Source organism: Cydia splendana, chromosome 8 (assembly GCF_910591565.1).
Source record: "Cydia splendana chromosome 8, ilCydSple1.2, whole genome shotgun sequence".
Lineage (NCBI taxonomy): Eukaryota > Metazoa > Arthropoda > Insecta > Lepidoptera > Tortricidae > Cydia > Cydia splendana.
In genome coordinates this window covers 10,386,467-10,411,962 of record NC_085967.1, presented here as the reverse complement: position 1 = coordinate 10,411,962, position 25,496 = coordinate 10,386,467, and the positions used below count along the sequence as shown (strand labels likewise).

Genomic DNA, 25,496 nt, shown 5'->3' with positions numbered 1-25,496 from the left:
ACACTGGCGGGATCAATACAATTCCGTGAAGGCCAGATCGCCGGAATGTATTTTTAATAAGGCGTCTGGTATAGGCTAACATCATTCGGTTGTTTTAATGTCATATTTCTATTTTATATGCATTTTGGTAGAAATACCTATCACTTTTTATAAGAGAGAACAATTATGGATAAGGACGCTGACAGGTGTATCTACACTAATGTTGCAAATCAGAAACATACAAGAAAATCCATTAGGTACCTAAATGAATTAAGTATACGCCAATAGCCAATGGATTTAGCGGAATGTAGTAAGAATTGCATTTATAAAATTATTCCCAACATAGTCGTTAAAACGGACGATAGAAGGTCACCTACGTTGCGATTATAATTAGCGGAAAACTATAACTACCAATTGCAATATTTTTAATTACTTACCGTGAAATTCAGTGTTGTAATATTTTTTAGAAATTGTTCAACGTGGTTCGCGGGGCAGCCGCCGTGGCTGCTGGAAGGGTCGGTGCGAAACAACATCGTGATGGACAGCCCGTGGTGCCACAGCAAGTACTCGCGGATCCTGCGCGCCACCGGCCTGGTACCGGACTTACAACTTTTGCCCGGTACGCGAGAAACTTACTTGTGGGGCTTTTGAGATGAGAATAAATAATTCATGATCGAAATGTCTTTTAAACTTCAGAAGGTGACGCGACTCAACTCGGCAGCCAGGGTTCGCCTCTATCCGGGGGACAACGCGTACGTGTGAGCGTGGCTCGTGCTCTCTACTCAGGGGCCAGACTCTTAGCGCTGGACGAACCGCTGGGAGCGCTGGACGCATCGCTGGCGAGACATTTGGTCGCGCGGGCTCTCGTTCCCGCCGCGAGAGGAGGGGCCACTGTACTGCTAGCTACTAACCGGCTCGAGCTGCTGCATTATGCTGATCTGGTAAGTCATTTAACACTTCAACAATCAACTAACAGTAATCAAATCTGGCAGGCCTCCCATAGAAATAGTGTAGTAAATAAAGGTAGTGGACCCCGCAGTAATTTCCTCAGCCAGAAAAATCTTTACAGTATGATAAAGTATCAATAAATAAAAAGTATTGTATAAATTTCCAAAGAATAATAATAATAGAATTAAAGTAAATACCTAAAGTCTTAAATCGTTAATATCTTTTTACGGAAAAATGCTCCGTTCAAACTTTCTTCACTGAACATATTCAAGTAACGTATTGCAACAATATATGAAATATCAAAAAAATATCCCAGCAGAAATACCAATACTAATAAAATATATTTTTTTGGGGCGTGTCTTGGACCGGAAAATTGCTCCGTCTAATTTTTTCACTGGAATGCCATTCTATTGCAGTTTTATACCTACAACATGAAAATATAAAAAAAATACCATGAAACTGTACTATTTTCAGAAATTGCCTTTTTACTCGCTGTGGAAAATTTCTCTATCCATTTTATTTAGTAAATTAAGTTCACAGTTGTCTTTCTATTCAACTATAAAAACATCCAAAAAATAACGAGCGTATTAAAAACTAAACATATCGGGAGCAGTGTGTAGGGAGCGGGGTGTACAAGAGATGATATTTCTTTTGGATATTTTGGATTTAAGTGTATACGTGACTACTTAGTACATATTTAAAAAGAAATCAGGCTGAGAAATTCTCCACTATCAGTTTTTAATAGTTCTAAAATACATAAATTTGGGTATGCATTTTTTTTTATTTTCTTACCCACTACGCCAAATTATATTAGATAGATCTATCTAGATAAGATCATATAAGAAGAAAAAAATGACAGAGCAATTTTCCGATGAAAATGAGCGACAAAAAAAGGAATTATCATAAAAAAATATTCTCATGTTTGACAAAAGTTTTAGATTTTTTTCTAGTATTACATACTGATACAAATAACTTATTTGGTAAAATAATTTTGGACGGAGGAATTACTCACTTCAATATATAAACAGATTTGTATTTTTACGTATAAATACCTAACTTAGGAGTGTTATATATATATATGTTATATGTTAGTCTCCATACAACAACTTGCTTCATTTAACTACACTAAAATAGGTTTTAACGGTAGCTAGGCCCGTTATGATTGCAGAAAAAATAATCAACCGGCGCTTACTTTACATATACATAAGTAATTAAATAGTGAGGTTAGGTTACCCGTGCGTGGTAACCTCACAAGAAAGTTACTAAAATATAGGTATCTTAGAAACAGTATACACTTACCACGCCTTGCGTTAGTCGATTTGTGTTCGTCCTACATGTCGTGTCGGTTATTGTCCGATGGTACGAGGTCGGAGTTCGAACTCTAAATGAACGCATATTTTACTAAATGCGAAGTACCATAACAATACTTTACATCAAAGCGTGAATACATACTAAATAAGTTAATATAGCATGTTTGTACATTCTTTTCTCGTTAGATGGATAAGTGACTCACATGCGATTTTGCCTAGACCGGGAGATAGTGACACATTTTACTGGGTCATTTGTACCAGTATGGCGGTTCGTCAGGGGTCTAAGCATGTAATGAAGGAAAGAAAATGCTATGACCATAGCGCTGGTACCGGCGGCCCAATCGCGTGGGCGTTAGTCGAACGTGTCGGATAACATACGAGTGTCGAACGATTTGTTCCACAAATATCCTCGTATTTTCCGATAGTCCATAAAAAAGAAGTAGGCGGTAGCGTAATGCCATACTTCTCCGGTGTGACTTACAGCCCGCCATACTGAGGCGAACACGTTAATTAAAAAAAAACAATTCAACCATTTGTGCCAAGCTAATTTTTGCACAGGTGATCATCGTCGAGCAGCCATTCATGGACATCACCATGCCATACTCTTCGGACGGTTCCAAATGCCCGCCATACCGCCGCAAGGAAGTTAATTTTTTTTTTTTTTTGCTAAACGATTTGTACCAGTATTGCATTTAAATTTTTGGAGAGTATTTGATAAAATGTGACCGTTATTATAATTGCCATACTTATAGTAGGGGGAAAAAGTGCTGCCATACTTGAAAAACTTATTTAATCGACACGTTTCAAAAATACGACTATACAATACGTAAAATAATTTTTTACAGCATGGCATCGTCATATTCTGTTTGTTTGGATACAATTATACCTAAAAAAAATTATTCCGGATTATAACTACGGGGCGGACGACTGTGAGACTTAAGCCAAGACTTAAAAAATTAAAATAAATTTGACGATTTGTACCAGTATGGCATTTGGATTTTTGGAAATTAGATGATGCGATGTGACCATTATTGTATTTGCCATACTTCTAATAGGGGGAAAAAGGGGCACCATACTTGAAAAGTTGATATTTCGACGGGTTTTCAAAGTACAAGACATAAAATCATTTGTTACAGTATGGCATCTTTGTATCCGGATCGTTTGGGTAAAATTCTACCTAAAAAAAAATATCCCATACTGTTACCATGGGGCGGAAGATTGTCACACTCAAGCAAGATATAATTAAAAAAAAATGGTACGAATTGTTACAGTATGGCATTTTAAATTTACGAACGTTGGAAAAAAAAACGTTTGGGAAAATTACACCGTACTTATGGTGAAGTGCCAAGGTGGTGCCACCCTCGAAAAAATTATTTTCTACAGGGTTTTTTTAGTGTTGAAAAATTAGCCTATACCATAACCGGCTGCACGGTGGGCTGGCCTTAGGCCATAACTCAAAAAAACGCATGTGGTATTTTTTGGTTTCCAATGACTGAATATTATAGGCTAATAAGTCTACTTTTATCAGGTATAAATAGATCCCGCATAACTAATTACTTTCATTCTCTAACAATCCTTGAAAGTTAACGCAACTCCCGTTTGTACGCGCTCTCTTATCAAAGGCTCATTAAGTGAACGTCATTAGTAGTGAATTCCTGAGGCGATAGTGATTTTAGTGATTATTATTAATATGGAGCTTAAAGAATCAGGTATGTTGTTTCATTTTATATACAAAGTATAACTTTTTCATTAAAAGTATATTTATAATAATAGGTCTACGAGGTAACAAAAAGTCATACAAACAGGATTAGAATATTTTGTTTACTTAAACTTCTAGTTATGTTCCCAATGAATTCTAACATCAAAAGTAGTATTATTTTGAAGCTTGATATCTCTAAATTACCGGCCATAAAAGATTATATGCAGACGCTTGCGGGTTTGATAGTTAAAAGACTGCTACGCTTGGGTAAGCGAACGCGTAGCGGCTCTACGAAAATATTACGAATGACAATTCACCTTTTTTTTTCCTTTTTTCAGATGATATGTACATCGCATCATTTACAAGAGGATTTATATTCGAACAATGGCTACCTACGAGTGGTTCAGATATTGAAAGATGTCGTCAAGTGCTGCAATATTTAATACAAATGGTACCAAATGCAGAAAATGTGGATACAAGTAATTTGAATAACGTCATCAAGTATATTTGCAAACGAATCGTGGTTTTTTGGAAATCTTCTGGGAGAAAAAAGTGTGCAGTTCTCAAGACACATGCGGACTGGTTCAGTGAGAAGCAAAATGTAAATCTGCCAAAAGTGAACAAAAAGGCGTTAATTGTTGATTTGGAGCAACCATCTTCATCGAGCCCTTTGGGAGCCCGAGCCTCGACTGCAGCCGGAGGACGGCCAAAAAAAGATTTTTCGGCTTGTAGTAAGCGGTCAAAGCGTAGAAGATTGGCAGCTCTGGCTTCATTTGATGAATCAGCAGTTAGTGATCTGACGAAAACAACTAGTTTCGAGACCCATGAAGTAAATCCTGACGATGTGTTATCTCTCCTCACTGAAGCTAAGTTAACAAAACACCAATACCTGTTCCTTCGTACTTTTATTAATTCTCGGGTTAATCCCATTTTGCCTTCGTATGGTAAAGTAATTGATGCAAAAAAAAGTGTTATCCAGATAATATAATAATTACCGAATCTACAGCTGAGGTAGAATTGCAAAGCTTGTTGGATCACACAGCTTCTCGTATCATCGAATTTCAAAAAGAAGTGATAGCAGCTATACCTGAAGATTCGATGGGTGAGGTGACTTTGATTGGAAAGTGGGGCTTCGATGGTAGCACTGGACAAAGTGAGTACAAGCAAAAGTTCGCCAGTTCAGATGTCACCGCAGATGGGAGCCTGTTCGTCACGTCATATGTACCGCTGCGATTAATATCAACAAATTCGTCGTCAGATGACGCCGAAATATTATGGAAAAACCCTCGCCTTCCTCAACCAGATACTGCCGTCCTATCCGGTTCCAGTTCATAAAGGAGACGAAAGAATGTACAGTTAACGAACAGGCATATTTTCAAGAAAAAATTGACAAGTTAATACCAACAACACTGACATGCGGCGACAAAGAATTAGAAATTAACCACTGTCTACAATTAACAATGGTTGACGGAAAAGTATGTTCTGCGCTCAGTGATACTGCGAATGCAACTTGTACTATATGTAAAGCTGTGCCCACCCAAATGAAGGATGTCCCTACTTGTATGGAAAGGCCGATTGATTGGAGCAAGTTGGAGTTTGGCCTTTCGCCGTTGCATTCGTGGATTCGATTTTACGAATATTTTATTCACTTGTCATACAAATTAGAGACAAAAAGATGGTACGCTACGTCAGAAGAAGACAAACAACATGTAGCCTTAACAAAAAAAAGGATTCAGGACGAGTTTCGGCAGAAGTTAGGTTTAATTGTGGACAAACCACGAAGCGGAGGAAGTGGCACAACCAATCATGGTAACACCGCCCGGAATTTTTTTTAAAATCCTGAAGTGTCAGCCAAGATCACCGGCATAAATCAGAGCCTTATCGAAAGGTGCGGAACCATTTTGGAATGTATATCGTCTGGATACAAAATAAATGTACAAAAATTTCAGGAATATGCCGTAGAAACTGCAGAACAACTTTTGAATGCCTACAAATGGTATCCTTTGCCTGCTACCGTCCATAAAGTACTTTTGCATGGTGCAATTATAATAGAAAATGCTCTGGTACCTATTGGTGAACTTTCCGAAGAAGCTGCAGAATCAAACAATAAAAATATAAAGTTGTTTCGGCGTAACCATACAAGAAAAATGTCTCGAGATGTCACCAACTCAGACCTTATTCATAGGTTACTTCTGAACTCCGACCCATTCATCAGTTCCAGTAGGAGATTACCTCGCAAAAAGAAATCAACACTCTCCTTAGAAGCATTACGTTTATTAGATTGTACAGAATAGCGTAGATTTGACTTTTACTTATACAATTTTACTTTTCGTTTTCCTTTATTCATTTTCTGTGTTAGGCTAAAAAAATATTGTTTTTGTTACTATTTTATTTACAAGATTTATTTAACCTTTACATATATTTGTTCTTTAGCATATATTATACGAAATAAAAGTTTTTTTACTGATTTTCTGTTAATAAATAGTTATAAGTAACATACACATTTAAGGATTAATTCTATATGTATTAATCTGCATTTTTGGTTATTTTTTATTTACCTATGCTTGTCTGTTAGCATAATAGGTATATTATAATATTATACATAAACATATTTTATTAATGTATTAGTATTAAAATGTAAATAATGTTAATTAACATAGATATTTAAGAATTAACTTTTTTATTATTAAGAGAATGACTTTTTTGTTAGAATGTATGAATATATTTTGCATGCAATATACCCTAACACGTTTTTTTTTAAATATACTACATACATAATAATTGTATTTAAAGAAAAAGTAGAATAAATCAGGAAAAATCATATAATATTAGTTATGGCCGCCTTCCCTTGGCGCGCAGCCCACCGTGGGCTGGAGCTTCCACACTCGCTCTATGTCGACAACCAATACAATATTGAAACCATTTTTCGAAGTAGCCCATGATGCTGAAGTTCGCAACGTTGGAATGCAGCAGGTTTACAGCAAGATGAGCCGAGATCTCTATGATTCGAGAAATCGTTCGAGCGGTGGTAGCCGTACAATATTATTCAACATAATATATAGTTATAAGACAAGATTGCCGCCACCTACGTCTTTGAAATTTTGGATTTATATTCGGTAAAACTTAAACTTTCAGGAAAAATTAGTGCCATACTGGTACAAATCGTCAAAAATACGAATAAAATCTTACAATTAAAAAAAAATATTGTGCACATTTGCCACCTCCTACAGGTATGGCATTATGAGATTTCTATTTATGATCACACAGAAAGTGTTGAAAAAAAAATTCAAGATGGTACAAATCGTTTAGCAATAAAAAAAAATTAACTCCCTTGCAGCGGTATGGCGGGCATTTGGAACCATCCGAAAAGTATGGCATGGTGATGTCCATGAATGGCTGCTCGACGATGATCACCTGTGCAAAAATTAGCTTGGCACAAATGGTTGAATTGTTTTTTTTTAATTAACGTGTTCGCCTCAGTATGGCGGGCTGTAAGTCACACCGGAGAAGTATGGCATTACGCTACCGCCTACTTCTTTTTTATGGACTATCGGAAAATACGAGGATATTTGTGGAACAAATCGTTCGACACTCGTATTTTATCCGACACGTTCGACTAACGCCCACGCGATTGGGCCGCCGGTACGAGCGCTATGGTCATAGCATTTTCTTTCCTTCATTACATGCTTAAACCCGTGACGAACCGCCATACTGGTACAAATGACCCAGTAAAATGTGTCACTATCTCCCGGTCTATAATAAATATTCTAGACGAAATGGTTGGTTCTAAGCAGTCATTGTTTTATTAAATCACTACGCGCCTAACTCAATTTGATGTCAATGGGTCTCCTCAATTATTACCTATTAGATGACTATTAAATACAGACCTACGTTATAAATAGTGAACAGTGAACACATAGGTAGTCTTGGGAACACATTTTGTATTTTTTTATGTTTTGTTTAAATGTATTTTCAGATTATAGTGATGGAAGACGGTCGTGTAGCTGGGTTTGGCCGGCCTACTGACAACGACCCGGCGATATCGCGCTGGGCGAGGCTGGCCGGGGAAGCGCGAGCGGCAGCGGCGCGTGGAGGCGCCGGGCCTCCGGGGGGCACGGCGCGGGAACGCACCAGGCTCGTGCGGGCACTCAGCCGCGCGAGATTCAACAGGAGCTTGTCGGAGGATACTACTATAGGGGTAAGTCAGGGACGTCAGTGACTACTAACAACGACTTCTCAATTTCGTAGGTAATAAGTAAGACTGGAAACATCAGGACGAGCGACCGTACCGCGAAAAGGTGCTGTGACACTCAGCATGACGTGGATAGGCACTGAAACGCGCTCGATTTTATAGGATTATTTAGTTTAATGCACAACACAACTAGGATTTATGTAATTCATTCATGAGGGCGTTAGGTCGGTTGGATAAGCAGTAAATTGGCTGGTAAATACCTTTTGCGTACCTACACAACTACTACTTAATGCAGTAAATACGCAATTTTAACATTTCCATCACGCTGTAATGTAATGATTTGAATAGTCTGAGTCATATAAAGTAGTACCTAATCTAATACCTATAGATGTTTGGACAGATCGAACAATAGATTGTTTTGCCCGTAAATGTCTATAGGCAGTTTGACGTCAACCTCGGGCGCAGTTCAGAGCGATTCATCGCCTCGTGTTCCATTGTCGGCTAAATACAATTGTTACAAATAAAGATAATAATCGGATCGGATCACTAATGACAAATAACGTTAGAATATATTTACGGCATAGTAATTTACCATGGGGGGAGGAATATCTGATTGGTAAGTAATTTGGTCCGATATTAATCGGTATTGACAAACATTAACAAAATTACGAGTCATACAACATAAGTATGTAGGTATATTATATCCATTACATTAAAATCCAATTTGAAAGTAATAACCCAACCATTTCCGAACCTCTTGACAGGCCTACTCGTGAATGCCGGCCATCAGCTACAGCGGGCCACGATTCCTATTGAACCTATATTTAATTACACAAACGGGTCTACCGCCATATAATTTCATTGTTTTCACCTTTAATTCCGACGTTTCAGCTGAGTTGCACCAGCTGTCTTTCCGTGACCACAGCTGGTGCAACTCAGCTGAAACGTCGGAATTATAATAATTAATAGTGTACAAAACGCGAGAGTTTAAAGTGTCCTGTTGAACCTTTCGTTACCTTTATTTTTCTCTTTCTTCCACCAGGTGGGTATCAGCGAAGCGGCGGGGGCGCACCTGCTGGCCGAGGTCCCCACATGTGCCGGTGGCAGCTGGCGGCGGGCCACGATCCGGCAGCGACCGGCGCTGTCGCGGCAGTTCTCGTCTCCTCCTCCTTCTGTGCATAATTACAAGTAAGTACATATACTGGGTCAAGCAGATCTTGTCAGTAGAAAAAGGCGGCAAATTTGAAAAATGTAGGCGCGAAAGTATATCGTCCCATAGAAAATTTGAATTTCGCGCCTTTACCTACTGACAAGATTTGCTTGACCATCTATAACTCACAGTTAGGTACCTGATTTTTAAACTAAGTAAAAATTTTCTGGTGTTTCTACATGAGACACTTCTCACTATGACGTGTTCTAAAAAGTGAAAACCTAATAATCTAACATGTTGACAGGTGGCGAAGAGAAGTGCGCCGAGCCGTCAGCGCAGACGAATCAAATGCGGGGTTACGTCGAGAGGCCAGTCTGCTGAGGCGACTGCTGAGAAGGCCACGACCACACCGGACACTCGGAAGGTCAGTTAAACCCTTTGAGCGCCACAGACATCACTGACGCGTGCGGCTACAACCCAATATCAACCTTCGTGCCCACAATAGGCGTAGCATTCAACAGGTTAATACAAGTTTGGTGACAGATGGCGGAGAGACGTAAGTACGCAGCCATCAATATGTACAGACGAGTTGAGTACCTATACAAGACAAGACAGACAAGACAGAGAGGTAGGCCAATCTACTGCGGTGGCTGCTGTGCCGCACCTTTACACTCATCAAGTCAGGCCAAGAGAGCTGATAAACGTTTACTGCTTAACGGTGTTATGTATAGCTGCGCGTATATAATCCGTTTAACCTACAGGTTCATTTGATATATATAATTATAAGACGCCGTAACGACATGCAAGTTTAATCTAAACGCACCAGAACCAAAAATTGATTACTAATTGGTCACCTTGCATTATAAACAGAACACCTTGCATTGTTGATGCAGGTTCATATTTCGGTTACAGATGGACACCAAGAACTCTTCGCCGGCTAATAAGTTCCGATTCAGAAAGTGCACCTGAAGAAACTCAAGCAAACGGTACACCTTACAATACAATTAGGTACTAATTAATATAATGCACTACGATTATGTATATAGTACCAACTGACAGTTTCTTTCGGAACAGGGACAGCAAATGAAACGGCTCTTGAAACTTCCTGCTTTTCGACGGGCACTAACGGAGTCGATGTCGCACTAGCTATGCCTGACAAGCCTGCTGTGAACAAAGAGGAAGAACGAGAAACTGTTAGCGAGGTACGTTATTTATACTAGTACGTATAATTCCGTAAATTTAATTCTCATCAATTTTATTTATGATAAGCATAAGCAACTCCAACCAAACCGTACGTGAATAAATTAGATATGTACCTATTTGAAAACTTTCTATAGGTATGTATTTTTGAAGTGAAATCGCGTAAAACAATAAATTTATTCTTTAAACGAGTTCCTCTAAATCTAGTAATATTAAGTAGAAATTATAGTTGTAATGTAAGTAAACAATGTAATAAATTAAGACCACCTACGTATAGCTTTAACTTAACATTTGCATGCTTAACCAGCAAAATATGTCACTGTACAGGATAATCTTTCCAATATCACCTTGTTGTACCATATTTTATGCAAATAAAAGTATTTTATTTATTTATTTTATTGTATTAAATCATTTTTAGGAACAAGTATAACTGTTCAAGCACTATGAATTCTGTGTTTTTGTACAGTCAACAAGGCCGCCAATGTCTCTATTTTTGTCACTGGGACAAAGGTACCGAAGTGGAACAAAAATCAAATTATTTTGTCTACTTAGTCTTACAATTAGCTTAACCCATAAGTTGTTTCTAGTGTACGATCTGGTGGGCCTACGGCCGCGCGTGCGGCTGGTGGGGCGCGGCGTACTGCGCGGCGGCGGCGGCGGCGCAGGGGCTCGCGCTCGCCGCCGACTGCTGGCTCGGCTACACCGCCGCTGGCAACGCGCAGGCGCCCTTTACGGACGAACAGGTACCATTGTGTCGCCGCATCGTAAAAAACTACCCAAGTTATAGATCAGGTTATATAATTTATGACTGACAATAAATAATGCCATATTTATCTACTCCCTGCTAGAAGAAGTCAAAGCTACATTGATTTAATAGACGAATGCGTTCTAAGACTATTAGAGCGGTTTCGTCCGACTACGTCCGATCCGAACCCGTGAAAATATGGTCCGTAGTAGCCGTAGAACTATTTCTATGGTAAATAAGTTACGCACTAGATCCGATCTCCGTCATCCGATTTTTTTCCGTCATTCAACGTATGCGGTGCGTAACTTACCATATAAATAGTTCTACGGCTACTACGGACCATATTTTCACGGGTTCGGATCGGATTCGGATCGGACGTAATGCGAAACCGCTCTTAAGAGCCATTTGCACTAATATCGACGGACCTAATCAACATCATATGTTACATACTTACAATTTAGCGAAATGTTTTACAGTTTAATGTAACCGACCTTAAATCGAGACTGATGATGATAGTTGAAATAAAATGATTTAGAAGTACCGAAACAAGCTACATATTTATCTACTTACACAGGAATGACCCTTTGTAACTCTGTAACCTCTGATTGACCACCTCTAGGATGCACAACAGGATGAAACATGACTCGTTGGTATTTGCAGATGTGGGAGTCAGTGCGCAACTACGTCCTGGTGTGTTGCGCGGGTTTATGCTGCGCAGGCGGCGCACAAGCGGCATGCGCGCTGGCGGGCGCTCGCGCGCGACGCACGCTGCACGAGCGCCTGCTGCACGCCGCTCTGCACCAGCCGCCGCTGCAGCAGGCGCCCGGCGCCGCGCTCATGCGGTTTGGTGCGGATATCGCGGTCATAGACAAGGTATATATATCCAGTCCATAAGTAATTAAGCGCTGGTCAGCAACTCAAGCCGCAAACTCAACAAGATTTTTATTAAAGTGTGGAAAGATTTTTTCTACGATGTTCTGTAGTAACTCTGTAAGCTAAATACCTCGCAAACCGCCATGGTTCCGGCATTTTGAATAATTTCCGAAAACTCAATCAAAAAATATAAAAATTTTACCTTCCAATAAAATTGATATTATGTTTCCTTTCCACATCGGAGATCTTCATTGAGAGAGTAACGCGATCGGTGACCGTTAGATGCCGCTAGCGTCTATGTAGTCGCTCCGCCCCACGCCGTGACGTTGTTCCGCTTCCCCTCCCTGCAAACCTTTGCTGGCTTCCCGCTACTCGCCACCGCCATGTCATTGTTGAGGAGAAGTACCGTGGGCATAAAAGTAGCCTAGTAGCCTGCCAGGAAGGCATTACTCAGATCTCCGATGTGGAAAGGAAACATAATATCAATTTTATTGGAAGGTAAAATTTTTATATTATGTGTTCCGTATCCACATCGGAGATCTTCATTGAGACCTGTTTATTATCTCCTGGTGGCGAGTCAGCGGGCGCGCAAGCGTTAGGGCTACACCTACTGTCATAGAACTCAGAGAAAGAATGAATATATATAAGCCATATTGCAACCCATGAAATCACAGTGACTCGTTATAATGATGCATTACAGGAAATTGGGAATTTAAATTGTAATCCCAGGTTAGAATCTGACGTTAAACTGGTTTGAGAGATTTCTCATTCGAAATCGCATCCGAACCGCAGAATCTCGGCGAGTCGTGTTCCCAATTAACTTAAGCCAAAATATCGCTAATTAGATAGCTTTCCAGCCAATTTAGTTATCAAGTACATCGTGGATCAAAGCAATCGTAGGCAAGGCCGGCTTAGATAAGACTGTGGCTGAAAGAAATAAGCGCAGTGTCCCCTGACATTTGTGTAATTCTCGCAAGCTGACGTACCCAGACTACCTACTTACTGGGTCTATACTTTATTCCGGAGCTTCTAAGAGTCCAGTCGGTAAGACACGTTATCTGGTTTAGAGCAGAATTTCGGACACAAAATAATAGCGTGAAAGTTAACTATGTAATTGCCCGGGCTACAGTGTAGTAGAGTAAGGTCATTGACCCTGCGGCCTGATGCTAACAGCAAAAGTGCGGCAGCTCTTCTATCGTACTTTTTCTAACGTACCTAACGTTGTAGAGCTATTCAAATTAGGGCAAGTAGATTTCTCGCCTCCCAAGCTGGTGGTTTGGGAGGCGCTGGTCTCGCTATTAATGGCGTTGGAAGAAGGCATAGTGTCCGATAGTGGTTCACATACAGCACTTGTTACAGGCTTATGAACAAGTATCGTTCTGAAAGCTAACATGGACAATAGAAATAGATGTCTGAGATAGCTCACTGCTTCACTGGGTATTAGAGGTACCTGGCAGTCGATCTTATTTTTTATGCACCATGAAGACCATTTCTACATTGTGGGCGTACAGGCGACCTAGACAAGGGGACGATCTAGGGAGTGCTCCCGTTACTGGTTTTCAATACAAACATAGTACCGGAACCGGGAATACCCGGTTCCTCCATATTAGTGAGACAGTGACAGTTGCGTCTCGTTCGCTACGTAGCGTTAGCCCTTGGCATGTTGCATGCATGCGCCAGTCACGCCAGTAGGTACATCACAGCGGACGTCACTCCTGATCTCGCCAGCTCGGTGTTGGAGCGTCCTATCTGACAGGAGCTACGCCTCATTCTTAAGGTCGTTGACTCGTAAGAGAGGGCGGTCTGATGCTGTGTTCACTAGGACCGCCAGTAAATTGCAAGCTTACCACAGCTGCGTGAAGGCTCTCCTTATCACGCCGTCACAGTAAACAGACTAGGCTGGGAGGTGGAGACATCCATACCAAGTCGTATCACCGGCAGCTGCCAGACGCGACGTGGTAGCAGTTCAGTCTGTTAAGAAATACCGTGACACAGTGCGAAGGCTCTCGAAAGCTGAGGCTGGCCAACAAGGCGCCTATCAGGCGAAGATAGTCTCGGCGGCTTCTGGGCGTAGCTGCCGTAGCTTGATAAACCGTCGCCCTCGGGGGTTGTACCGACCTGGTAAGTAGCAAGGAACCAGTGCGGCCTGTGGACGATCTGCTGGCATCAGCAGTTTTTGCGACAGCCGTGGTAACGGAGGGGATGTAGTGTCGCCGTCGTTTTATGTATACTGTAGTGGTGCGGTTGTATGTTTACACTTCTGTCGTCAGCGCTGCAGATGTGGCCCGTTAACGGTTACTCTTCACTGAAAAGGCCTTACCTCGTACATTGTCTACCAATATTGGAGATTGTAACAGACTGCTTGCATAAGATGAGGGAGGAAGTGGCGCGAGGCTTTCGGCAGCTTCGTGTTGCTGAGGACTGCGAAGGTGTCATCTTCCTCCATGAACTAAAGTTTGCGAGTTTGAGACTGAACAGGAGGCGTTGAGTCTCATTTCTGCGAGAAACTCGGCAGCAAGGCAGGCCTGTATGTCGCGAAAAAGAAAACTTTCAATCGGGGTGTTGTGCCGCGTGTCCCACGTGATGTCTAGGAGCGTGATAGTTTAATTCGCTTTATCCGAAGAAACCCCCTATATCGAGCTAGTATAGGGGTATGGTCGCATGCTTTTAAGGAAATCGAACTAATGAAATCAAGTCTAAAATCGATTTTGGCGCTTGCGCAACAAAACGCCGGTTCGGGAGGCGCCGGTGCGTGAGGCGAGACGCGCCATCGTGGCGGCCAGCTCGGGAGGCACCGGTGCGTAAGGCGGCCGCCGCCTGGCTCGGGAGGCACTGGTGTGAGGCGAGAGGTGCCATCGTGGCGGCCAGCTCGAGGCGCCAGTGCGCAAGGCGGTGGTGCCATCGTGGCGGGCGGCGCCGTTGTGGCGGCCGCCGCCGCCGGCTTGGGAGGCGTCGGTGCGTGATGCGAGAGGCGCCATTGTGGCGGCCAGCTCGGGAGGCACTGGTGCGTCGGCCACCGTAGCCAGGCTCAGGTGCGTGAGGCGAGAGGCGCCGTCGTGGCTCGTAGTTGCACTCATCATCACGGCGACACTGCTGCCCTCGGCGGCGCCATCGTGGTGGCCACCACCGGCGCGTAGGTCACCAGCGACGTCATGACAGACGGCAGCCAACGCGGCGATCGTCGCTACACTCGTAGCGTTTCTGCTTCCACGTAACTTACCTTCCTTCCACTCGAGCAGTCGGGACGCAGAAGCGGTCCGCCTTCACCTTGGCGCCAGGACGGGATCGAGAGGTCCGCGATCCACCCGCGCCGCGACCGCAGCAACAGGAGCGGGCGTGTGACGTCTCTCGGAGTCCCGCGGACTGGAAGCGCCCGCAGCCTCAGGAGCGGGCGTGTGACGTCTCTCGGAGTCCCGCGGACTGGAAGCGCCCGCAGCCACAGGAGCGGGCGTGTAACGTCTCTCGGAGTCCCGCGGACTGGAAGCGCCCGCAGCCACAGGAGCGGGCGTGTGACGTCTCTCGGAGTCCCGCGGACTGGAAGCGTCCGCACCGCGACTGCAGCAGCAGGAGCGGGCGCGGACTGGAAGCGTCCGCACCGCGACTGCAGTAACAGGAGCGGGCGCGGACTGAGGAGCGGGTGCGGACTGGAAGCGTCCGCACCGCGACTGCTCTCGCGGACTGGAAGCGTCCGCACCGCGACTGCTCTCGCGGACTGGAAGCGTCCGCACCGCGACTGCAGCAACAGGAGCGGGCGTGGACTGGAAGCGTCCGCACCGCGACTGCAGCAACAGGAGCGGGCGCGGACTGAGGAGCGGGTGCGGACTGGAAGCGTCCGCACCGCGACTGCTCTCGCGGACTGGAAGCTGACGCACCGCGACTGCAGCAACAGGAGCGGGCGCGGACTGGAAGCGTCCGCACCGTGACTGCTCTCGCGGACTGGAAGCGTCCGCAACAGGAGTGGGCGTCCCGCGGACCCCGCACCGCGACACCTCGGGCTCCGGCCCGCAGCGTCGCGGCGTCTCGGAGTCACCTCGGACGACAGCAGAAGAAAGTCAACGGCGCCGGCGCGCGGGGGCCGACCTCCCCTGAGCCCCTGTCGCGTCGCAACTAACGACACGAGGTACTCCCAGGTTAATACGACCTGCCTGAGAACCGTCCTTTAGTGTCGAAGTAACTTCTGAACGGCAATAAAACTAGAATATCATTAAACTGGCTCACCGGATGGTTCGAGACAATCCAAACCTCCTTATCGGCGAAGCGCGGCACCCGGCAGCGGCGCGCGCAGGCTGTCCGCCTCCGCGCCGCCCCCGCCGCCGCCGGCACGATGACCGCACGTTCCCTCTCCGATGCGGAGCGACTTGCGTTACCACTTGTTAACGAAAACCACTGACGCACTTCCTATTTCGATCTCGAAAATGCGAGTTAACGGTAACGATTTTAGCAGCATGGAATGTGAAAATTAATTTAGCAAGAAAAAAGTGGGTAGAATCGAAAAGCACCGTTCGATGACTTCGATCGCGAGACCGCCAAAAGACTAATAGTAGCGATCTCTGCTCTATCTCACTATTTAATCGACCGAGCTTTGGATCGGAAATGTTAATGCACCATGCTGCAAAAATATACGCAAAAAATATTTGCGGACCATCGGTCAGACGGTCGACGAAACAAAGACATGGCGGTGGCGAGTAGCGGGAAGCGAGCAAAGGTTTGCAGGGAGGGGAAGCGGAACAACGTCACGGCGTGGGGCGGAGCGACTACATAGACGCTAGCGGCATCTAACGGTCACCGATCGCGTTACTCTCTCAATGAAGATCTCCGATGTGGATACGGAACACATAATACATTATAATTATTGAACCTGACATTCGTTCATAAATCGATTGCCAATCCCAGCCATAGAGAACAGCCGGACCGGGATAGCCCGACATTTAGGTATAAAGGCTCCGTCACACAGGCGCGTTTTACGGGCGGCGCGTGAGCGGGGCCCGCCGCTTTTATATATAAAACGCTCACGCCCCGCCCGGGAAACGCGCCTGTGTGACGGAACCTTAAGAAGATATTTTTTACCCAAGCTAGAACGCTTCGCGCTCGCTCGGTCAACGAATATGAAGTTGTGAGTATACCTATACCTGTACCTATGACGACCAAAGCCTAATAAGCTTTTTTTCAGAAATTGCCCATTGCTGTGAGCAGATGGGCACAGCTAGGGTTGTTGTGCGGGGCCGCACTACTAGTCAACGCGGTCACCGCGCCGTGGACGCTGCTCGCACTGCTGCCCGCCTGCCTCGTCTATCTGTGGCTGCAGTCGGTATATTTACACAACGCGAGGTAAGTATCATTCTTATTTTACTGCTGAAATCTTATATATGAGACAAAGTTACATCATCAGAATAATATTCCTACTATGATATATTTCAAACGTGACTAAATGATTGAAAGTGAACGTGCTACTTGGTGCTATTGGTAGGCTTATATATTTTCTATTATGTTAGGTATTTTATTCGCAGAGAACTCCAACGTAGCGAAGCATACAGCGCAGCAGGGGTGGTGTCCCTAGCGGCGCAGACGCTTGCCGGAGGCGGGACAGTGCGCGCGGGCCGCTTACAACCTCGCCTGCGTGCCGCCTTCCTCAAGCGGCTCGACCGCAACCATAACGCCCTTCTACTACACAACTCGGCTATACGTTGGCTGGGGCTGACGCTGGTAACTAACCTTTTTTGTTGGTCACGTATCACGTCGCCATTCCTAACTATTCCCTCCAACAACGCGATGCCGTTGAACAACGAATACCTACCTATAGGTATACGAGTATACGCCTTCTGGAACTAACAACGGTAACTGTTCGTTCTTTCTTGTGGCGTAGATTTCATGTGCTACTGGAGGAATCACGTTAGGTAGGTACTTTAACCTCAAGTTACTAAAGAAGGATACTATGATTTAGAATCTGATAAGAGGGATACTTTGATGTATACTGAATACTAACCAAACCGTCCGAATACATGCCTCATGATTTTTCTGTTCAGGATCTTGTGGGAGCCGCAGCAGTTTGCGTCTCGCTTGGCGTAGCGTTGTACGGCGGCAGTGCAGTGGCAGCAGGGCTGGCTGGTGCCTACTCTCTGCTGCTGCCAGCGTTCCTCGCTCATCTGGCCAAGTGCCGCGCAGACTTGGATCTTCAACTAGCGGCCGTTGAACGCGTCCGCGCGCATACTGCTGTACCGCAGGAAGATTATCGGGAAGACTGTAAGCCGACTTTATGAAATTATATTATGTATAAGCTTTTTCATAGTAACCAAATCTCTACAGCCCCGGTTCATGCTCAATTTATAACAGCACCCTAAGCAAAATTCAGGGCATGGCTAAGACACATATTTTAAAGCAATAAAAATACCTTGATAAGCTACAAAATGTTTTGTTTAAGGTCCAATACCGACGGGTTGGAAACGAGATGGCAAGATTGAGTTTGAAAACGTGACCGTCCAAGGTCAAGAGCCGGGCACGCTTCCAATACTTCACGACATCAATATTTCTATAAATCCCAGGGAAAAGGTATGTAATCTTACACATTGGTAACTTGTGTATCTTCAGCAAAATCTGAACAAATTACAAACTTGCACCACGTTGGGCGCCAACTTAAACGATGCAACACAAATACTTAATAACTTTTGAGTAAAATTATTTTTTTTGTACGATAATTTATTAATCAATTCAAATGCTGCGCCCACATAAACGATCGTGCGTTCTTGTCCTTCCTCAAGCCACCTATACATATATATGTAGGTAACCTAACCTCCGTAACCTGCTTCCATGGTGCTCGTTCTTGACCTCCCAACCTCCGTACACCTTCAGGCGACGATGGTCATCTATGGACAGGTCTATGTACATTGTCAAAAAACTTTCAGGTCGCGATATGCGGTCGCAGTGGCAGTGGCAAGTCCACTCTTCTATTGTCCTGCGTCGGCGGGACCACCATCACCAGCGGCCGCGTCCTTATCGATGGAATCGATGCGACGCGCGTGCCGTTGCGCACACTTCGACATCGAATAGTCGTTCTACCACAGGTATGTTAACAAAACTGAAATTGTAGGACTATAAAGCTACCTAAAGGAAGCGTATGAAACAGCACAGGAGCAACCTTTTTACTGGTGCGAAAAGTGTGAATGTCAATTTGTTAAGTTTCTGATTTAAACCACGAGATTGCAGTGAACTTTGGAGGGTATTATAGCACCTTTAATAGCGTAAAGGTCACGAGGTGGCAATCCCGCTAACGCGCATGGTCTCTAGGTATAGTCCCTATTTGACGTCACGATTGTTAATGTGTTTTTGACATACACAGGAGGCTATTATGTTCTCTGGCACGTTACGCGAGAATTTGGATCCTCTCGCCGTTCATACGGATGAAGAAATATGGCACAGCATCAGAGCGGTCGGACTCTTTGACTTCGTTACATGTCAACCAGCTGGTTTAGGTAAGATTGTATGCCTAAACACATATACATATACATAGCACCTAGGTACATTATTAGATTTCATGATCCACAATCTGTCTTTGTTCATCACTCTCATCATTCTGAATTAACCCCTCGAGTCACAGCACTTTAAAATGTCAATAACTAAGCTTCTTATGTACCTTGAAATTAAATTAAGTATGCGGAAACACATATGAAATAATTTGCTTAAACATATCCGTACACGGCCGGAAGAAGTTGATATCTGGTGGGAAAAAATGGAAGAAATTTGAACCTTATGTAATTTTATTTAAAGTTCAAATTTCTTCGGTAGAATATCTCGAGTTATCAACTTCTTCCCGCCATGTACGGATATATCCCATTGGAAACGCTGTTGCCCTGAAGACACGTCACGATTCTCTTTTTTCAGCTGATCTTCTAGCCTCAATCCGGTTTAGCCGAACAAATTTTCGATATTTATTGTTTCCTTCCAGAATGTTCTGTGGGTAAAACTCGGTGCGGCTGGAGCGACGGTCGGGCAGCGCGTGCTAGCGCCGCGAGAGCGCTGTTGCACGCGCGGCTGGCCAGCGCGTTGCTGCTGGACGAGCCGGGCGCCGCGCTGGACGCGCCTGCCGAAAGGAGCCTGCTGGCCAGCATAGCGAACGCCGTACCTGACACTACAATCATCACAGTTGCGGTAAGGATCATATCGACAATGAATGGACAAGGTACACTGTGGCTGGGTGAAGGACCGCTGCTGGCCGGGCGCAGCGCCGCTGGACGCGCCTGCTATGCGAAGTCTGCTGACCAGCATAAAGAGCGCCGTGTCTGAAACTACCATTATCACAGTCACGGTAAGCGTCATATCCACAATACTCAGGGGACAAAGCTCGTGGCGCTGTCTGACATAACAACAACAAACTATGAAAAACGCTGGGGTGTCCATCAAATCAGGAGTTCGTCGGACTGTTTCTTTTCAAAAAACATTTCCTTCGCAACTTAACTTAGACGGAGAGGGCAAACCGCTCAGAAATAGGAGCCCCGCGAAGTGGCTCCTATTTCCACTTCCACTTCCTGTGGCCACTTCGCGGGGCTCCTATTTCTGAGCGGTTTGCCCTTCGGGCATCTGAAGCTACCTAACGAACTTAACCTACCTACCTATTGATTTAGTGAGACGTCCGTGAAAACATTACACTTTGGGAAAAAAAGCGTAGGTAGGTAAGTAGGTTAGTTTCGTTAGATAGCTTCAGATGCCCGAAGGGCAAACCGCCCAGAAATAGGGGAAAGCGGGGTTCCTTCATTTTAAGTTGTGAAGGAAATGTTTTGGAAAAGAAACACATGTAGTGCGGTGGGACCATGGTAAAAATAAATTAAATTGCAAACATTGTCAAACTTCGGGCACGTAGGCGACCGAAAGAACTGGGGCCCGTTTCTCAAATGCTTGTAACTTGTAATACAAGTGGAAGTCCCTTTCTAACAAAAGCTGTCAAAAGTGACATCCGCTTGTATTACAAGTTACAAGCTTTTGAGAAATGGGCCCCATGTCACTCTACAATCTAAATAGTAGTACGATGCGGCTAAACGTAGGCCGCCTTATTGAAGAACGTATCGCAATGACAATCCGGCTAATCGTCGAACCGCCGCATTTCAAAACGCCCCTGTTTTTGAAAACGGCTAGCCGTAATGTAATACGGCGGATTATACGATCTGACTACGACATGTACATGTGTGTTGTTTACAGCATCGCGTTTCATCGGTGCGTGGCTACGACTGCGGAGTGGTGCTGGAAGCGGGCCGCACGGCCGAGCAGGGCGCGCTGCCGGCGCTGCTCGCGCGGCCCGGCTCGCGCCTGGCGGGCATGCTCGCGCAGCCACACGCCTAACAACTCTGTCAAGAGCAGCTACGATTCTTAAAGGATCCCGATTAAATAGTTAATTTTTTTAGTATTTTTTACCTAATACTAAGTACGTGCCTGACCGACCCAACGAAATACAACGCTGATACTTGTTCTAAATAAGCTGGTCTCGCTGGTTCGCTATGTATCTTCAAAGAAAAAGAACCAACCACCCAGAACAAGGAAGCAAAGCGGAATTCCAAAAAAAAGGCGAAGTAACACACATAAGCACAGCAAATGACCTAACCAGTAACCACGGATATAAAAGAATGAACTCGACTTCACAGTTGTATCCTAGATCGTAACCCAAAACGTGTGACCCATAAAAAAATGGTAACACTAGTAAGTCAACGCAAAGACTGTAAAATATAGATAGTTAGAAATTGATGACAACAATGGCAAACAGCTAATTTAGACATAAGTAAAACAAAATCATTGCATTTGACTGCAAGCACTCGGGAAATACCTAACAGTTTATTTAGATAGGACAGTTTACTGTAATCCTTGAATTATTTTCAAGGATTACAGTCTATAACATTCCGAGAAGACAAGATTTTTATTGACATCTGGTAATGATTCAGCCATTTTATCTGTTAAATTATTGTTTGATAGTTAATTGTAAGTAAACTTCTTAATGTACTGCAACGATGAATACTTGCAATTGTATCTGATTAGGTTTACAAAGCAAATTATGCTTTTGTAATTAAATTATAATTAGGTACCTACCTTACATTTATTTTATCTGCACTCTATTTATTACATAGATGAAGATCATGATACAGTACCTGGGTTACTGTATTAAGTACCTATTTGCTTTAAAGGAACTGTACCTATATTTTAACACGAAATGAATGATAATTGTTGTAGTTTATACATTAGTGATAGCATTTTTATTGAAATGCTCAGTGTGTACCAAATAGTATGGAATTGTAAATAATGGTGACTAATACTCGAATGCAGAATGAGTTGTTGGAGTGTGAGTGGGGATTAAATGATCAAAACATGTAGTGGTTTTGTTTCCAAACTGTATTCCAATAGAACAGCGATTGCACATTCCTCGTTAAAGCTCGCGGCGCGGGCGCCCTCAGAGACAACGATACATCATAAAATTATATCACTACATAACAAATTACAACAATATATTTACGTTGGCACCGATTTATATATATAAATATAAAACATTTGTGTAACCACACAATCCATATAAAAATATTTACTTAAAGTAGGCACTTACGTAAATATACTTACAATTTAGTCTAAATAAATCTCGACATCATTAAATTCATTTTCTCTTATCGTACTATAAGTATTGGCATTGACGGCTCGCCAGGTAGGACGGGTATAGTTCACAATGTCTGATCTAGGTACGTCGTGTGCTTGTTAATAACATATCATTATCATACATAACTGAAAACTACTACTTCTTTGGTAAAAACATAAAGAAATCACCCTTGTTGCAGGATGACAAAACGTCAGTTAAAGGCACTAGATTAACGCCACATGTTAAATCAGATATATACAGATATATTTACACTCCAAATTTAGTAATATTCAAGCATAATGTTAGTTGTGACAATTACTTCCACCAATATTGGTCTGATGAAGATTTGTATACATCGAAAAAGTTCAGCTGCCAGAAGTGATATTATCTTCGAATTGTTGGAGAAAAAGAGAACTAGAAATGTTCGGTGCAAGAATTTTCTCTAGATCACCTATCACCGTCCCTGGGTTTAAAAATTTAAGTACCTCAATGATAGGCTTTACACGAAACCTAATCCACTGGCGTGGGACCAGCTTACACTTCACAAATTTTGTGCGTTGTACAATATTCATTCAATTGCAAGTGAACACCAACTATTTGCATTTTTGCACACTCGCCAATCATCGATAATTTTGTGTGCAAATACCTCTTATTTTTGAATACGTATAAAATATTAAGCATAACAATTAAGACACATGGTTTTTATATTATCATTATCACGAACAATTTTCTAAAGCGGCATAATCATGTTTCGAGCCCTTTGCGTAAAAAAAATATCGAAATGTTTTTTTTTGTATCAACTGTAATGGATACTAATTATTTTATGAGGTATTTGTACATTCTATGCCTAAAACAACACCATACCATACAACATAACTATGTAATATTACTCTCTTCGCCGGCCAGGGATTAGTAAACATTACTATACGTTGCTTCTAATTCATGCTAGTGCAGTGTTGGAACAACATTTGTCATTCCAACAAGCTCTTAGTCAAGCAAATGCATTAAACGAGAAAAGAATTTATTCAAAGAACAGTGACCCATTTATATGTATACTTATGTTTTTTTTTAAATAATAACGTATTTTTCCTGCTTGGTTAAATTGGAACTAAGGGTGGTATTCCACTTGTCCAATTTCCTTGTCCAATGTGCATTGCGTCTCACTCTCATTAAGCAAAATGTGAGACGCAAATACACATTGGACCAAGAAATTGGACAGGTGGATGAAATACCACCCTTAGCTAGCTAATTTAACCAGTTGGCTGCGACATGTGTTGGTTTTACAGTGATGTGAACCAATTTCAACAATTTTTCTATGAAATATTTCACTTACTCCACAAAAACAACGAATACTACATTTCATAGGTGTAACAAAGTCTAAATGCTTCAGCGAGTATGAAAAAAATACTAGCAAAAACTATTCGCTACCGTTATTTGGAATATAAATGGTATATACATATTTACTGTTGGACTTGGTTTATACATCGATATTAGAAACAAACAGCCGGCGAAGAGGCAGTCGCGAAACTTTTGTGATGTGAGCGCACTATTAATAGTACATTATTGTCGAGGCTCGGAAGTAGCTACTTGCAGGCTGAGGATTCGTTTTAAACGGACGACCTTGGGAGTCCGTTTAATTGAATCCGAAGCCAGCAAGTAGCCTTCCAGCCGAGTCATATATAGTGCTTTTCTCAAAAATGGTGCAAGAAATATAAATATCATAGAAATATTTTACAAAAGCAACGTTCTTACGTATATATTTTCACAGAAAAAAGTAGAAACAATTGAAAAAATTTGCTTTGCCGCCTTTTTATTTTTTTAATAAAAAAATAGAAATGTATTTTTCTGCCGAAAATACGCCAACCTATTTGAGACAGCTAAATAGTCGCGGTACTAATCATCTGTTTGGCTGTTTAATGGGTCTGTGCCTTCGTTTGATATGGCCATTTCAACTTTTAAAAAGTTTGGAACTCGACAAATAATGGAATTTGTATGCAACATTGCAGTCCCAAAATCGAGACTGCAATGTTTTAAACTTTTTAATTTTTGACTGACCATAAACTACGCGCTTCGCGACCTATTTTTTAAACGGCAAAGTCGACTTTGCCGTCCATTTTTGAGAAAAGTTAATTTGTTTAACTTGTGAATTTAAGTGCGACGTTATAAAAATAAATCCGGTGAAAATACGTGTTTGTAGAATTTAAATACATATACATTCCTAGTTATAAAGCGATAAATAAAGAAGTGCCAGATTCAACAAGTGAGAGAAATCAAAAAGTTATATAACTGTATAATTAAATCAACAACAATAATCTAATAATCGATATAAGTACAACAGTCAATAGGGACATTTCATTCAAATAGTGCACTCGCATCAAGGAAATCCTACGACTTAAAATCCGTGAACCAATTCCGAAACAAAATATCAGGATGACACGTCACTCGCCAAAAAATTTGTACAGTCAGCAGCAGAAGTTACTATGCGGGCGAGGTGTTCAAAATTACCTTGACACGCTCTTATTCTCTTAACAATAAAGTCGCGTCCAGATAATTTCGAACACCTGGCCCGCTTAGCAACTTCTGCTGCTGACTGTACTACATCTGTATTATTTTCTAGGAAATACAAGCAGCCGTCCCACTGCCGACGAAGAAGCGACATGCTATATCAAGCTCAAGAAAAATAAAATACACGTGAATAAAAGAGATCCATATAACTTTAAATTAAATTCTTGATCACTGACTATTCACATTACTAGCGACCTTTAATATTCCGTCCCTCCTGTCGCTTCGGCAGTGAGAC

General features: G+C 42.8%; 1 protein-coding gene and 1 long non-coding RNA gene across 2 annotated transcripts in view; one reads left to right on the top strand and one right to left on the bottom strand.

Annotated features, from left to right (window-relative positions):
• The window catches only part of LOC134792820 (ATP-binding cassette sub-family C member Sur), a 62,155-nt gene extending 39,439 nt beyond the window's left edge, over positions 1 to 22,716 (top strand). The window contains exons 12-28 of the mRNA XM_063764202.1: positions 447 to 598; positions 676 to 920; positions 7,913 to 8,134; positions 9,171 to 9,316; positions 9,583 to 9,702; positions 10,191 to 10,264; positions 10,353 to 10,480; positions 11,066 to 11,221; positions 11,884 to 12,096; positions 17,267 to 17,424; positions 17,604 to 17,799; positions 18,120 to 18,336; positions 18,515 to 18,642; positions 18,996 to 19,154; positions 19,430 to 19,562; positions 20,036 to 20,238; positions 21,283 to 22,716. Of these exons, the coding sequence (XP_063620272.1) occupies positions 447 to 598; positions 676 to 920; positions 7,913 to 8,134; positions 9,171 to 9,316; positions 9,583 to 9,702; positions 10,191 to 10,264; positions 10,353 to 10,480; positions 11,066 to 11,221; positions 11,884 to 12,096; positions 17,267 to 17,424; positions 17,604 to 17,799; positions 18,120 to 18,336; positions 18,515 to 18,642; positions 18,996 to 19,154; positions 19,430 to 19,562; positions 20,036 to 20,238; positions 21,283 to 21,423 (2,791 nt within the window). The 3' untranslated portion in view covers positions 21,424 to 22,716. The remainder of the gene's footprint in view (positions 1 to 446; positions 599 to 675; positions 921 to 7,912; positions 8,135 to 9,170; positions 9,317 to 9,582; positions 9,703 to 10,190; positions 10,265 to 10,352; positions 10,481 to 11,065; positions 11,222 to 11,883; positions 12,097 to 17,266; positions 17,425 to 17,603; positions 17,800 to 18,119; positions 18,337 to 18,514; positions 18,643 to 18,995; positions 19,155 to 19,429; positions 19,563 to 20,035; positions 20,239 to 21,282) is intronic.
• Positions 22,444 to 24,249, bottom strand: LOC134792835 (uncharacterized). The gene is made up of 2 exons (XR_010144477.1): positions 24,199 to 24,249; positions 22,444 to 23,587 (listed from the first exon to the last, which is right to left on the bottom strand). It is a non-coding gene; the product is annotated as an uncharacterized LOC134792835 (long non-coding RNA).
• Between the last annotated feature and the right edge of the window lie 1,247 nt (positions 24,250 to 25,496).